Source organism: Haliotis asinina, chromosome 2, assembly GCF_037392515.1.
Source record: "Haliotis asinina isolate JCU_RB_2024 chromosome 2, JCU_Hal_asi_v2, whole genome shotgun sequence".
NCBI lineage: Eukaryota > Metazoa > Mollusca > Gastropoda > Lepetellida > Haliotidae > Haliotis > Haliotis asinina.
The window spans coordinates 11,887,749-11,904,538 of NC_090281.1; the positions used below are offsets into that span (position 1 = coordinate 11,887,749).

At 39.4% G+C, this 16,790-nt stretch overlaps 1 protein-coding gene across 1 annotated transcript in view; it reads right to left on the minus strand.

Annotated features, from left to right (window-relative positions):
• Positions 1-6,833: 6,833 nt before the first annotated feature.
• Positions 6,834-16,790, minus strand: part of LOC137273249 (syntaxin-binding protein 1-like) — a 37,829-nt gene continuing 27,872 nt past the window's right edge. Inside the window, exons 13-16 of the mRNA XM_067805787.1 lie at positions 13,015-13,125; positions 12,336-12,418; positions 11,816-11,979; positions 6,834-11,161 (exon numbers count right to left, since the gene is read on the minus strand). Of these exons, the coding sequence (XP_067661888.1) occupies positions 11,100-11,161; positions 11,816-11,979; positions 12,336-12,418; positions 13,015-13,125 (420 nt within the window). The 3' untranslated portion in view covers positions 6,834-11,099. The remainder of the gene's footprint in view (positions 11,162-11,815; positions 11,980-12,335; positions 12,419-13,014; positions 13,126-16,790) is intronic.

Genomic DNA, 16,790 nt, shown 5'->3' on the forward strand with positions numbered 1-16,790 from the left:
ACAGGGATATCATAAAGTACTGAGCCTAAATACATTCTCGATGTTTGAAATGATTCTATGTTGTGTACAGGACAAAACACGCAACCAATGTTTGGGGAGTCGGGGTGTATTTACCGACCCCGATAGTTTTACATTGTCTACCAAAACCGTGGAGAAGTGGGTTTTTTTCTAGCATATATACCTTCAATGGTGGGTAATTACAATGTAGATGATCATTATATGAAGCTACATAACAATACCTAAAGCGCAAGTAAAATCAATTCGTGCTGTAGAGCTTCTGTCTACGAATATGATATTTGCGGTTCTGTTCTTGCTAGGGGAGATATTAGTACTTTAGGCTTAATCTTGAATGATACTTTTCAACTGAATTGAAACACTCACGTATCATTTGAATGTTGATTTCCATATAAAGTTAGGAATACCAAAACCTGGAAAGAGGTCTTTCTAGAGAAAAGTAAAACCTGTCCCTCCAAAACAAAAACAATTATTATGTCATCTGGAAGGGGTTGGGTAGTGTCTCCAAAACAAGCTCTTTCAGTAAACATGAACGGGGGTGATTTCAAGAAGCGGTTGTAATTTCAAATTGGGATTTTTCATGTACTTTGATATCAAAGTTTGTTTCTAGCGGACTTAGGTCCATAATACGTTTCTTGTACGTTTGTTTCCTGAAGTTTGTGATGCATGTATTGCACATTTTGCGGATGTTTTGGGAGTGCCAAGATAAAATGCCAGCAAAACCAAACCCAAACCAAATTTCTTGAGGTTGACAGAAAACGTGCATACAAATCAGACATAAAAGCAGTTGCAATTGTATGATTTTCGTGGAGAGGTTCACTACTTATTACCGAGATTCTAATATTTTCAGTGTTTCAGGTAATGTACCTCCTTTTTGTCCCCATTGGAATATCGCCGAACTGTTGACTGTACGTCTCTAACATACCAACCCTAGTTTTGTATCTCTAATAATGTAATACAACATTCTCCTGATATTTACGATATTTTCCGAATGAAACAGATGAAGTGGAATAAGACTGTTTTCTATAATCTGTTGCTTTTCGATGAATGTGAGAAATACATGAAGTCGATAAAGTCTGTGGTTCGTTTATCCGTTGTTCAACGCCGCACTCAGCGATATTACAGCTGTATGACGGCAGTCAGTCAGTACTCCAACACGGACCAGACAATTCGGTGATCAACATCATGAGTATCAGTCTACGCAACTAGGATGCGATAACATGTGTCAACCACGTCAGCGAACCTGAGAACCTGATCCCGGTAGTCGTCTCTTATGGGACGATTCTAACCCGGGTCTTCACTGGTGATGACTTGAGTTCAAAATATGCCGTGAATTAAATTCGTTTTTCCCACTAGTGACCGGAGACAGAGCGAAAATTAGCCTACAACTCGTAATAATAATTTGTTTTATAAAGCTGCATGGAACCTCTTCTCCTTCTTCTTCTCCTTCTTCTTCTTCTTTTCTTCTTCTTCTCCTTCTTCTTCTTCTTCTTTTCTTCTTCTTCCCCGGGAAGGCGACTATGCTTGTAGTAAGAGGCGACTAATGGGATCGGTGGTCAAACTCGCTGACTTGGTTGACACATGCCTTCGGTTCCCAATTGCGCAGATCGGTGCTCATGCTGTCAATCACTGGCCTGTCTGGTCCAGACTCGATTATTTACAGACCCCCGTCATATCGCTGGAATATTGCTGAGTGCAGCGTAAAACTAAACTCACTCACTCACTCTTCTTCTTCTATTTTCTACCCTGAGTCCCGATCCACGAAACGTTCGTAGAGCTACGACATTGATAAGTCTGTGATAATATATAGAGCTATGACATTCATAAGCCTGTGATAATCTATAGAGCTATGACATTCATAGGCCTGTGATAATCTATAGAGCTATGACATTCATAGGCCTGTGATAATCTATAGAGCTATGACATTCATAGGCCTGTGATAATCTATAGAGCTATGACATTCATAGGCCTGTGATAATCTATAGAGCTACGACATTCATAGGCCTGTGATAATCTATAGAACTACAACATTGATAAGCCTGTGATAATCTATAGAGCTACGACATTGATAAGCCTGTGATAATCTATAGAGCTGCGACATTGATAAGCCTGTGATAATCTATAGAGCTGCGGCATTCATAGGCCTGTGATAATCTATAGAGCTATGACATTCATAGGCCTGTGATAATCTATAGAGCTATGACATTCATAGGCCTGTGATAATCTATAGAGCTATGACATTCATAGGCCTGTGATAATCTATAGAGCTATGACATTGATAAGCCTGTGATAATCTATAGAGCTACGACATTCATAAGCCTGTGATAATCTATAGAGCTACGACATTCATAAGCCTGTGATAATCTATAGAGCTAAGACATTCATAAGCCTGTGCTAATCTATAGAGCTGCGGCATTCATAAGCCTGTGATAATCTATAGAGCTATGACTATGACTTTGTGGATTGGCTCTTTATTGTTCCAAGGAAACCTGTAGTAGTTAAGACTGGCTTGACAGTTACCACAAAGGGTAGGATACTCTCTGCGTTTCGCAAACACCTGTTATCATCACTATTTGCTAGTGATTCCTGAACACCTGACAATGAGTGAGTGAGTTTAGTTTCCCGCCTCTATTAGCATTGTTCCTGTCACATCACGGCGGGGAACACCACAAATGGGCCGGGTCTTCGGCATGACGAGCGGACGCTTTAACCACTCCGGCCTCCTGCCTAGGACCAGCCGTGCAAGCCTTGGCGAGTTTTCGCAATATTCCAGCTATATAGCGGCGGTCTGTAAATATTTGAGTCTGGAGCAGACAATCCAGTGATCAGCAGCATGGACATCGATCGGCACAACTGCAAACCGATGACGTGTCAACCAAGTCAGCGAGCCTGACCACCCAGTCTCGTTAGTCGCCTCTTACAAGCACAGTCGCCTTTTGGGGGGAAGCATGGGTTGCTGAAAACCTATTCTTCTCCGGACCTTCACGGGTCGGGACAATCCCAAAAGTAACGCAGGACGTACGACGATTAATTGATTGATTGATTGACACAACACAGCAATGCCCCACCTATATCCAGTGATCAACAGCATGAGCATCGATCTACGCAAATGGGATACGATAAAACATGTGTCAACTAAGTCAGCGAGACTGACCAGCCCATCCCATTAGTCGCCTCCTAGTTCTTAGGACTCTAAGAGTTGTCGAAGACCAATTCTAACCCGGATCGTCTTGGGTTTCGACCTTTATGACAAGCATGGGTTGTTAAAGCAATATTCTAACCGCATGTTCAAGGGGCTCTCACAGCCTGAGGACCCACGAGCATCAGTGTAGCACATACAGATCAATCAAGACATGGTCATTCTGAAAGCGGCATAAAATTGTATCCATACGCTCATGTTACATGTAGCACATATCATCGCATCCCAAACTGCGTACATCGATGCTCACGACGTTGATCAGTAGATTGTCTGATCCAGAGTCGACTGTTTACATACTACCGCTGTATTGCTGGAATATGTCTGAATGCGGTCATAAACAACAAACAAAATCACACACTACACGCAAGACTTTACCAGTCATCTGCAAACCCTGTGTTACAGCATCATTCCACCCCTAGTATCTTATCCTAGCTTTTGTATACTATCATCTCCCCCCACCCACCCCCAAAAACCCCCACCCCCCAAATCCCACACTTTTGTACACCAATGAAATACATTGGCCTCTATTGCTTAATCCATTGTAACAACACCATACCAGCTTTTGTATATTTTACCTTTCTGGCTTCATGTACATTACTAGTATATATATCCTGTTTAACTTTTAGTTAGCATCCACCTGATGAAGGGGCAAGGAATAGCCCAGAAACGTTGTGAAAACAATAAAGAAGAAGTTGACATCCATAACATTTTGTCGTATACTACACTAAGCGCACACACGATCGTGATTGTGTTAGGTGTCGAGTGGGTTGATTTGGACAAGACCTATTTCACGTTAAACAATTTACGATTGATTTGTGCTGCAGTTTACCGATACATTCATTGCATGAATACAGTGTTTTTCAGTAACTGAAATATCTCAAGAGGACAGTTCCTCAAAACTCATATTTGTAAACGTCGCACCAAGAAACAAGCAAACCAAACACTTAAAACGATTACGTAATATTTTACTACTGATGAACCGTACACTAAAACACAGATGTGCTGTTATTGGTAGTTTTACAACATTGCTGTGCGAGTCAGAGACACTACAGACCTTTTGAACTCTGAACCGCCGACGACAGCCTATGATTTTGCACGATTTGCACATGATTGTGTCCTTCGCGCACGCGCGAGGAGGCATTTGTCCACACACCACAGTCGAGTTGACACGAGAGAGAACGTGGACATTACACGTGGTGAGTTTTCTAATGAACTTTGCTTCTGTTAATCAATGAAGCCTTGAAACATGTCTGAACAAAACATTATTTACGTAAGCGCAATACCTGAAGAATTTTTCAACAAAGAGTTGCTCGGCCGTACAGCGGACATCCTTTGTACTGAAGGGAAGTTTGACAAGGACGCTGTGTTCAGGTATTTGGAGAGTAAAAACCTCCACAAGAGCGTTGAAGCATTTGTCCGCACGACCATGATACAGAAATGGGCATTAACCTTTAACGACAAGTCAGCGCTAGGGGAATTGTCAAAGTTGTCTCCATTCAGCACAGAGGGCTCCCGCTACAACGTCTCCCCACATATGGGGGCATCCTACTCACTCCGCATCCATCGACTGCCTCCGAGAGTCTCCGACACACACGTTGCTCATGCGCTGAAGGAATACGTTGACAAAGTTGTGAAGATTACAAGAGAGAAGGTTGACTACAAACGCCGCAAGCCACGAGTTGTTCGGAACGTTCTTGTCGAGATGAATTGGTTCCAACTCTGCAAACTGCCACATCGGATTGAAATCCAAACCCACGAAGGCCTGATTACCCTGCGAGACCGAGAATCGATGTGCCTATACTGTAAACACATCGGTCACATCAGACGACAATGCCCTTACGAGAGGGATAGGGGCCCATACCTGATCCCCATCGAAAGTCCAGATCACCCTAATACTATCATCTATGTCACCAAAGATTCTCCTCTTGCAAGACGTGCTGCCAAAACTTACAAAGTGGGAGCCAGATCCTCGTCCAATGGAACCAAGAAACCAAGAAGCAAACCCCAAGTTCCACCATCCAACAGGCCAAACGTGGATGACAAGATACCAAAAGAATCAGCTCCTGATGTGGGCAAAGTCAACAAGCAGCTAAGAGCCAAGGATAACCCGTTTTCTGTGTGGCCCCTGTTCGGTGCCTTCATTGAACCACGGCGCAGGCATAGGATTGATTTGCGCTGGTCCCTGCCTCGACAATTTGCGCGGAGTTTGTAAAAACTGTTTCATTCACATGTAGTGGCCCTTTTCTGTCTACATCAACTCTGATAGCGATGCAGTATTGATATGCAATTGTATCAGATTCCGTGAAAGTCATTTTTTATTTGTTTTCACATCTTTCATTTTCATGCCACTTTCATGTGATGATACATCAAGCTGTCCAAAATGTTGGACTTGAAATGAACAAGACAATCCAAGATGGACCTATTGTTGAGTTGTGTTAATTTGTTTTATCATTTCACAATTTATTGAACATTTTATTTGTATGTTTAATGTACAAAACAGGCTTGTCGAAATCTGATTTTACAAATAAGGGTCAACTTTACATTTGTTCTGTTTGAACCAAGCTAATATTTGAAATGAATATTCTATTAAAGTTGAAAGTGTTGGTTATTTGTGTTCATTATCCAAGGAGCCTTTGAGGCATCTATGTATCATGTATACGTCAGGCTACAAGATGGTATACCTAGGTTCTTGGATCAGAACAGCTGCCTATGTTGTCAATGTTTTACCAGTGGAGGTGGACTGTTAATCCTTAAAGGTGTACGTACTCAGGATGTCAACACCTTGATTATCTCATCCCTGATACCATTATCACAGGATAATCATGTGATCATCAGGTAACATTTTCCCAACCCACCCTGCACCTAACTTCAGCCCTACCCCTGAATGTCTGGTTGCTGATGTACAAAGCGATCTTAGTGCTGAGGTGACTGCAACTCCCATACCTTAACAAACTCTAAGGTAGTGTTACCACTGTGGCTGTTTTGTATAACAGTGCCCTGGATTAGAACTAGTCTTCAAATACCCATGCTCACTCAGATTTCAGGCTTGAAACAGTACTCTCACCACCATACAGGATGTATTGGGCAGTACGAGGCCTTCGGTTCAGTCCATGTCAGTTCAGTGTATGAAACATGATCATAATGCAGAAAATTTACATGAGCCAAACTTTCCATTGTTTAATAACAAATAATCACAATATTGGACGTTTCAAATGAAGAAAACGTTCATTCTGCGACACAATAAAAATGATTACAAAAAACGAAAATAAATCTTGGGATTGCATTATAGTATACCAAACCGTAGGCAAAATACCATGGTTCTCCTAATACAGTGGTATACCATTTCACTTCTACAAGAATTGACCCGTGAAGGTTCCATTGTAGAATAATAAAAGACTAATGGGATTGGGTGGTCAGGCTCGCTGACTTAGTTGACACGTCATCAGTTCCCAAATGCGCAGATCAATGTTGTTGATCACTGGATTGTCTGGTCCAGACATTTTACAGACCACCGCCATATAGCTGGAATATTGCTGAGTGCGGCGTAATACTCAACTCGCTCATTCACTCTACAAGAATCTTGCATGTACCAACTGGATAGACACAACACAAGGCTAAGTGTAAGACACTGTTTATTGTTGACAACACTATATATACAGTTGAGCTTCTAACAGAGTACTTATAATCTGTACAAATTCTGACATGCATAGGACTGGTGAAATATTAATAGCACTGACAGACCTTAGCAGGGCAGTGAACAAATAACAAGCATACAAAACACTGATCGCATTGGCTTCATTCCTCATGTCATAAACTGTGTCTAAATCGATACAAATTGTTTGGTCCAGTTATATTCTTTGAACCACTTTGCTATTGATAATTTCAAACCCTGGGCAAAAACTCTTTAAGCCAATATTATTTGATCAGACACTCATTTTCTTCGACTGCTGTAAGAAATCCACACATAAAAATAAATAGATGATTAAACATTTTATATAATGGAGAAAGAAGTTGAAGAAACAGGATCGTGTATGATGTAGAACAAATGTGAAATGTGCTATTTTCTCTAAAAAAAATTAACTTCTCTTGTCATCTTCCATCAAAACCCTGTAAGGGTCAAACAATATATATACAATCTTAAAATAAAATAGTGGCTAATAACAGCCATCCTCAACATCTCCAGGGCATACATTGATAAGTTTCCACTATACCATGGATGCATCTACAGATCAGCCCGATAAATTTATTACCTCCCTTGGCTAGCTTTTAATCAAATCAGGTGTCTACGCTGGGAAGTTGAGCGAACCAATCACAACTCACTTTCGCTTTTTAAAATATCTAACCGATTAAACTTGGCAAACAAACCATGTAGAGGTTCTTTGAAAGAGGTAGATGGATTTCTTGCATATGTTTTTAAAAAGGTTTCGGGCCTATAAATTTGTGTGATTTCCCCAAATTGTGAGTCGCACGGCGAGCAAACCTTCTCAGTTGCAACTGCTACCTTTGTTGACACTGGCAAGTTCAGTTATAATGGTGGCCTTGCTGATTGGCTACTGTGAGAAAGCGAAGCCAGCAAAGGGAGGTAATCCAATTATCGGGCCGACTCGTAGATGCATCCAGGGTATAGTGGAGACTTTTCGGAACGTATACCCTGGAGATATCGAGGATGAATAACAGCAAACCATTCTAGTTCTTATGAACAAACTGTATTTTCATATTTTCACCATCAAAATATACTCCTAAATGTTACCATGGCAACATTCTAAACAAATGAAATGAAACAATACCAGCATAGATAGCATGTAAGGGTGTTAGTCTGAGACAGACTAGAATCACAGAAATTGTATTGCACGTGTCAGTACATAATGGAACACCTATCTACACAAATACTCCACAGTGTACAACAGAATTCTTTCAACAGTTGTCTCCCCTTGTGCAAATTTGGTCAAGGAGATCTCTATATTGGTATTAAAGTGAGTGAGATGGGTCTTACATCAGTTTGAACAGTACTTCAGTCATCTCACAGCAGGTTATGTGGTGTGAGAGGACATACCATAGTGATAGGAAACCAGTGTGAAATCCACAGGTGCTGACAGCCAAAGAGTCATAAACTAGGATTTAAACTCACAATCAACAGATCTTGGACATAACACTAAGTAGTGAAATGCTATGCCACCTTCAACATCGAACACTCTGGCTGTGACAATGTCTGGATGCCAATTATAGTAAAATCTATTTGCTTTGGTGTGAGTATATTTTTATGCCGCTTTTAGCAATATTTCAGCAATATCACTGCAGGGGTGCCAGAAATGGACTTTACACATTGTACCCATGCGGGGAATTGGACCTGGGTCTTCGGCGTGAAAAGCGAATGCTTAAACCACAAGGCTATTCATTGCCCTCTTTGACCTGGAATGATCACGTCTTGCTCATTAATATATTATCTCCCTCGGGTAGGAGACATTCTATTTCAATATTCTTATTTCCTTAAGTCACCACATCTAAAATCAGTTTAGTATTTTTTGATCAAAAGAAATATTTACTTCAATATTTCTCAAAACTAGTACACAAAAGTATTGTATCACTCTGGCCTTAATATTTTACACTCAGGGAAAGAATTCTGTTGCACAATATTGTACATTCAACAGGTATATATTAACCTCAGAAGTCAGAATTCCAACTCATTACATCAAGGAATTGAATATAACAACCTGATGGTAAAGGTGCAGTAAAATAATACTTAGTATTCATGGTAACAGTTACCATAGCAACACAATACTTCACAAAGTGAAATACAAGCTTTGGGTAATAACTGATCTGTGCTACAGCATGCTATTTCCAGTTCTATGCCACCAGATCAGCCTCTAGAAGAAGCTTGTTTAAAAATATCATAGTTTCTAAAACACACACTTTTTTCAAAAAAGAGTTGAGAATTACATAACTTTTTGACTCCTTTATCAATATAGGTGGTATGTAATTCAAGACTATACAGATCTTGTTCTAAAATCAGTCTTGAAAAGATCATGAGGAACAAAGACATTTTTGACCTTGTCTAACATGAAACATGTTTATTAATACTCATCTATGCATGCTACATATCAGAACATCCTATCTCTGTCTAGACGATGGTCTACAAACCAACTTTCACATAATGCAAAGTATAGTTCTACCATGACATTGAAGAATATGTCATTCTAACTGGCGTTTGGTCCAAAATTTAAACAGGTATCCAGTTCTGAAGGACAAGTTCAAATCTAAAGAAACATGTACATGCAGACTTATAACTGTCCCGATAACAGAGGTTTCCACAAAAACAGGGTTCCACTTTACATGATGGATGTGTTGACATCTAACCAAGACAGAGTACTGCCTTATAATGATTTCTATTGTACAACTAATACATTGAAAAGTATCCTTAAAACCAGGGCAATATGCCTTTGGACCTCAACAATTGTCTTCATGAAATGTTCAGGCAATATAGCCCTGGTTCTAGAGAATGAGGATGGTTTAATGCAACTTGTAGTAATATTCCTACTGTATCATGGCATGTCAGTTAACTGTAATGGAAAGTAATATATGACGTGTGTCACTTTGGTGAAACCATCAACTAGGACATGGAGCTGACAAACCCTGATATATATTCAGTTTGAACCATGTTTCAAAGTCAAAAACAGGTTCCTGGCATACCCAAGGGAGACAATTCTTCACTCTGCCTTCATCATCCCTACCCTAGTTCTGAAGGTCAGAGAAGTCCAAATTGTGAGAAAAAAATACATATTCAAAGTTCATAATAAAAATGGGAATGTGTAAATTCATAATATATGTACATCATAATGTGTATGACCACTCTAAGGTGCTTATTATCTTTAAAGAGATGAAAATATGAAATCGGAATTACTGAAGTGCATGCTTCAACTATTTTATGAAGAACAGTAAGAAATGAATGTCTACTCTGCCTGTGCTACAGTGACATAAAGCATGTGAACCTTTGTCTTAAAACCAGGACTCCAGTTTGTGATATCTTTGGGTTAATGATTGAATTTTTCTTCTCACAGAAACTCACTGAGGTTGAAATCTTAACAGTGAAACCTTGCTACCTCAACACCTTGATTGGGATATATCTAGTGACCCTTGCTTGTAACAATGATCAAGGTTTAACATTGCTTACAATGAGTATTCTAGTTATATCTCGTCATGTCAGTTTAGTGTGGAAAGAACCAGAAATACAACCACTTTTATTGTTCTGACAAACCTAGACATAGACTCAGGGCAAAACAGGATTTGAACCCCCCAACCCAAGTGATGCAGAGTCTCAGCTGACTTAGCCAACCATGTCTGCCATTAACAAAGAGAATTTCATTACACAAAACCACAGGATTTGACAGGGACCATCAAAAGAAATGGTGAAATAACATGTTAAAAACTTCATGAGTGAGTGAGGGAAATGGGCTTAATGCTGCTGTAAACTGTACGCCAGTCTCATCATGGTTTATCAGCTGTTTACCAGTTTTGTGAAACCTTGTAACACAGCTGACTGAACCATGAAACACCAGGTTAAATCTAGCATTCAAACTCATGAGCTCAAGTGTTATTGCATGCTTTATATACACAACAGCACTGCACCCTGCACCATAATCCACAGGGTCAACAGCACAGTTGTATTTATAGAGTGAGTTAACAAGGATTTCACTGTTTATCCTGTCGAGTTACCCAAATCTGGGTAGGTACTGACACGTGATCTGAATATCCAATGGTAGCCCTGGTAGCCCTACACTACACAGCACCACTGTGCCTGCAGGATACAACAGCTATGATACCCCTAGAAGAGTGTGGCAAGTGGTCCCATGTCCGCACACTGTGTGCTGACCCAGATGGGTCACTGTCCTCAGCAGCTGACGTCACGGAGGTCACTCAGGAAGCCCTCTGGGGTCAACACACTTGTTGAACCTGACAGTAAAGAAAGATGTTATTTTGCTTGTTTGTTTTATTCTCTTTTTGTTACTTGAAGTTGCTCTCAGCAAATATTCCAGCCATGTGGCAGCGGTCTAGAAATAATCAAATCTGGGACAGACAATCCAGTGATCAACTGCATGAGCACTGATCTACTCAATTACAATGACATGTGTCAAAAATGTCAGTGAGCCTTACCACCTGATCCCATTGGTCGCCTGTTACAACAAGCATGGACAAGACCAACTCTAACTCGAACAGTTCAGGAATCAGAAAGATGCTAGAGAATGGATCAGTGAATTATGAGATATGGAGGGTGGATGGACAGAGAATCAGTGGGCGTGTAGAATTGGTAGTATAGAGACATGAAGGTTATGAACAAGTTTCCTATGTCTGTTTGTTTGGGTATGCTGCACTCAGCAATATTCCAGCTAGATTTCAGTTATCAAGATTTCAGTTATTCTTGACTGTTGTCAAGCAGGATCTGTTATCCATAAAGTTTTCAAGTTCATATTCTGCATTGATCTCTGCAACTGGGATGAAGCTGTATGCATCAACCTAGTCAGACAGCCTGACCATCCACTTCATGGTCAATATTGTTCCATGTGTAAGAAAACCCAAACAAATGTATTGATTCTCTGCAGAACTTACCTATAAGGACCTCCCAGTTCTTCACTGATTGCGTAACTTCATATGCACACCTCATCTCCGAGTACGTCATTCCCCCCATGATGAACACCATGAGTCGAGGTCCGCTCCGAGCACTTGACTGGCCCTTCTCTTTGTGCCAATGGCCATATCGTGCGCTGGGAACACTAGAACATAGAAGTCAGTGGAAAGTCTTTCATTTACAAATAACTCTACTGCATATATGTCTCCAAGACATTTGTCTGACTAATGAAGCAATATACCTGGCACTCACGGATCTAAAAATAAGCCTCAGTCACAAGTGGACAATTTTTGTAGAATTACAGTAATGAATTAATGCAACTTTGTGGAATATAGTTCGTTCATTCATTGAGTATAAAAATAGTTCACACTTTGACTAACTGTCATAAAGTGAGGTCTTCATTTAAATCTCATCCTGAATACCTCTGTAATTATTAAAGGCATCTTTCAAAACTGTTTATAGGACAACTGACTTATAAGCATGGAAAAAAAAAGACATTACCTTCGAGCAGACATGGCAGACCGTGACACCCCCCCAGAGAGGAAGGTAAAGTGTTTCCCATCCAGCTTCTCATCTATTGCATCCTGTATCAACAGCAACAACAATGTAAACACCTACTCCATAACCTCTCCTATGTATACATGGGTGCACAAGCATCAGCTTAAACTGGATGAGTAAAACGGAACAAAGGTTTGGAAACTGCAGTGTTTGGAAAGCTGTTCAGGAAAATGTGGCCGTCTCTTAAACAGATATTACCCATTCTTGCTGGGGATGCAAACTAGTCAAATTATCCTTGAAGCCACACATTGTGAACATGAGGGGAATCAAACCTAGCATGACAAGTTGACACTTTAACCACAAGGCTACACCTTCATAACTAGTACTAGTAACTAACATTACTGCATTCCAGTTCAGGGTTTCAATGACACCAATGTAGACATCAGGCATTCATTAAAATCTGAAAAATATCTAAAGCATCCAAACAGGTCAAACTTGAATAACTGCTTCTAGCAACTTTCACACTACATTCCCTCTGGGAACATATATTTGCCATAGACATTCCACAATTTTACATCCTTCAGCCTATATGCACTTGTACAAGTGAACCTTGACTCTGAAACATTCTGCACCTTTGGCTGCCTGGCATCAAACCAGTACATATCTGTTCATGTGTGCCTACCTCTAAAATGTCCTTGAGATATGGTGTCCACCGTGACAGCTGGTACGAGTGTTCAGCTGTCCTCTCTTTACGGTTGTATGGTTGGTAAGGCTGGGCCTTGCGTCGTCCACCCTGCAACAGGAACTCTGGGTCATCACAATCTCACTCCCTAGACAACTCTTACACTAAAACATTTCCAGTGGTTCCATACATAAATATGAGACAGGAAAAATGAAAAAGTGTAAAGGGTAATTTCAACTTCCTGGTTTGACCTACATGAGTGAGTGAGTGAGTTGGATTAATGTCCCTTTGAACAATAGTCCAATCATGGCATGTCAGCTTGATGACTTTTAGCAATATTCCAGCGATATCACAATCAACGACACCAGAAATTAGCTTCACACATTTTACCCATGTGGGTGAACATGGGTCTTCCACATGAAAGCTAACACTTTAACCACTAAGCTAGTCACTACGTCACCGCCCCTGATGATGTGGGAGTACATCCTACACTGATGCAGGTCAAAAGTATTCATCACTGTGGGCATGGTGCTGACAATCAAGAAACTTTATGAGACCTAGATTTGAATACACAATCATAAGTTTCTGGTGTGTCCAACGGACACAACTCTGCACAGACACCAGCGTTCCACATGACTGTTCCTGCCATAAAGGAAACCAACCAGCACACTCGTAAGGGACCATTCAGTAATAATTATGTACACAATTGCTGATCACCCCACTTTGACATGAAGCATTGCTCACTCACTCACCCATAACGTAACATCTGCAATGTCCTCAATGATTTAATGTAACCAGCTTCCTGATGATATTGACAATTGGGACTTTCAAATGCAAGGTTAGCAGTCTCATTTATATGGTCAAATCTTTCTTCAAATTTTATGTGATAATTCAGTTCACTGTTCAACACTATTTTTGTTGTTTAGCAAGAAATACACATCGAGCTATCCTATTTTCAAAAAATATCATAACACATAGAAACATTTTATGAGAAAAAACTAGCATGCTGTATGAATTAATGTTGCCACCAAGTCTATTTTCAAAGAATTCTGAAATATCAATAATGTAATCAGATTTAAAAGGGAAGGTTTATACCAAGTTAGCATTCAGAGATGACCTTGACAGAAGAGAAATAATTCTGTATGTTAAGAAAAGAGAAGGCATTTAAAGCATACTTCCCTCTTATAAATAAAAACATTGCAAATTAAGAAAAAAATAAAGTAAGCCACATCTGAAAAAGAAAACAAGAGAAAAACGTGCAGACAGAGAAATATGAAATGAAGGAAGAATTTCATGTATGACAACAAAATTACTACCTTTGTCAAGCTTTAGTCTCACCAAAGCATATGTCTCATTTGTTTGTTGTATAATTAAGACCACACTCAGTTGTCCCGCTGTATAACAGTAGTCTATCAATATTTTAGTCTGGAGCATTGATACTGACAGTGATGACGTCAAAAACATGAACGCAGCTGGGATACAATGACATGCATCAAATACGTCTGACAGCGTGAACTTCTGATCAGAAAGTACAAGCACTATCACCTTAGACAAATGGTAATCAGAATTTGCCCAGCTAATAATAACATGCAATAACATACAGTCATGGTATGACAAAGTCCTTTCTGCCACAGGAAACGTCCAATTATGGAACTATCAGAAGATCATAAATATTGTTAGCATGGGTAAGACATCATCATGTTCAAATAACAGCGGCCATGTTTCTGACAGTTACATTTTTGGATCTCAGAATGTAGAGAAGCAGATAAACGAGTGAGGGGGTATAGTTTAACACTGTTTCTAGCAATATTCTAGCATTATCATGGCAGAGCACATCAGAATGGGATTTACACATTATACCCATGTGCTGAATCAAACCCAAGTCTTAATCCACCCCACCACCCCATCAAAGAAATGAAGGACAAGTGGCAAAAACCTTAAACAAATCTGGAACTCTTCCATTCAGTTTCCTTTCACTTCCTTGAAAAAGCTTGGGGCAAAAACTAGCTCTTGTGCCAAAAACTACTTCCACTTAAAGAATCAGACAATTTATAGGCCTATGTTTACATATGTGAATGTAATAAATCAAACATGTGTAGAACATGGTTGAAATCACATAAACATCCCTGATAACATTAGTTACAATTTCAATTTTAATTTAGTTTTTTTTTAAATACTGGTGATACACTTGGCAACTTATTTTACTCTATTACTGAAACTCCAGTCTCAGTGAAACATGAGAAGTATGTGCAGCAGTGTCTGGGGAGTTCATTCTCCCACTGGCACTGAGTGTGTGAGTGAATGTGTGAGTGAAAACGTGAGAAAGTTTAACATTACTTTTCACAGTACTGAAACAAGATCATGTCAACTTCACTGTCAACTTCACATGAAAGAACATTTTGTGGCTGATCATCGAGCTTCACATGCTTTGTGCCAACAAAGGGATCAGAGTGAATCTAGGTTTTCAACATATACTGGACAAAAAAAGTTAGGCATATAGACAAATTCTGAAATTCTGAATAATATCTATTTATTCACTGACACACTAATAAAATATCAATACCCAAAATACCAATATCCCTAACTGATTTTGTCCAGGATATATAATCAGCAAATCCTGGAAGAACTAAGGGACATAACCCTGCACTCGGGACTAATATGCTTTCTATAACAGTATCAAACAGTCAACACCAGGGTATTTCCTACATACTTGTATAATTAAGGCACACTATTTGTAATTAATACACTAAAATTAAGATTTTCCTGCCCTTTATAAACTTCATGCAAAAAAACACACAGAAAAGGTTGTGTGAAAAAAAGAAATATTTGTTACAACACAAGATCAAGACACATCTATCTGTGTTATAGTGAAGTGTGGAAAACAGTATTCGGTGGTGAAAGGGAAAGTTTGAGGAAAATCATTGAATCAAGTGCAAATCCAAGTACCCATGCAAAAATCATGATTGTTTGAATATTCCAACCCCAAATGTACATTGTAGACTATCCTTGTCATCTCAAACATTCAATGCATGATGCAGTAAATCATTAACAAAAATATTCACTTTCAACCACTGCATATCAAAAGCTGAAATTTGTTTTAAAAAATAATGTTGACAAACATATGTTAATGTTAGCACTTTCTAAATGGAATTTTGTAATCAGCATTGACATAGCATCATTTTGAAAATTTCTTCACTGACTCTTGCAAAGACTATTTTTTATTACCAAGATGTGCGGACAACTCATGCTACCTTGTCCATGCTGTGCAACAATGGACAACCGTGCATAACAAAAAGACCAAACCGTCAGCAAATAGCAAAGATGAGCCTGAGGCTATGCCTTGTAGCAAGACAAATTATGCAGTTACCTTGACAACACACTGTACTGTTACCATGACAACACTATAAACCCTGTTACCATGACAACATACAAAGAACAACAGGACTGCTACTGACTGTTTACATACATATGGTAAACAATGGTATCTAATATGTGGAAATTAGTTTTAGAGAATGTGTTTCTGCTACTTCAACCACTCATGTCATTCATGAATATTTTGAATGGTGAACTTTGTTGAATGCTTGATAACTTGTAAAATTTGTTTTCTGTAAAAATATTAATTTCACATGTTTTTATTTGTATAATGCAGCAATCAGCTTGGAAAATTTATTTTCCATAAAAATATTAAGTTTGTATGGGTTTTTTAACTGCTGCAGCACTCAGCAATATCCCAGACATATAACTGTTGTCTGTAAATATTCAAGCCTAGATAAGAC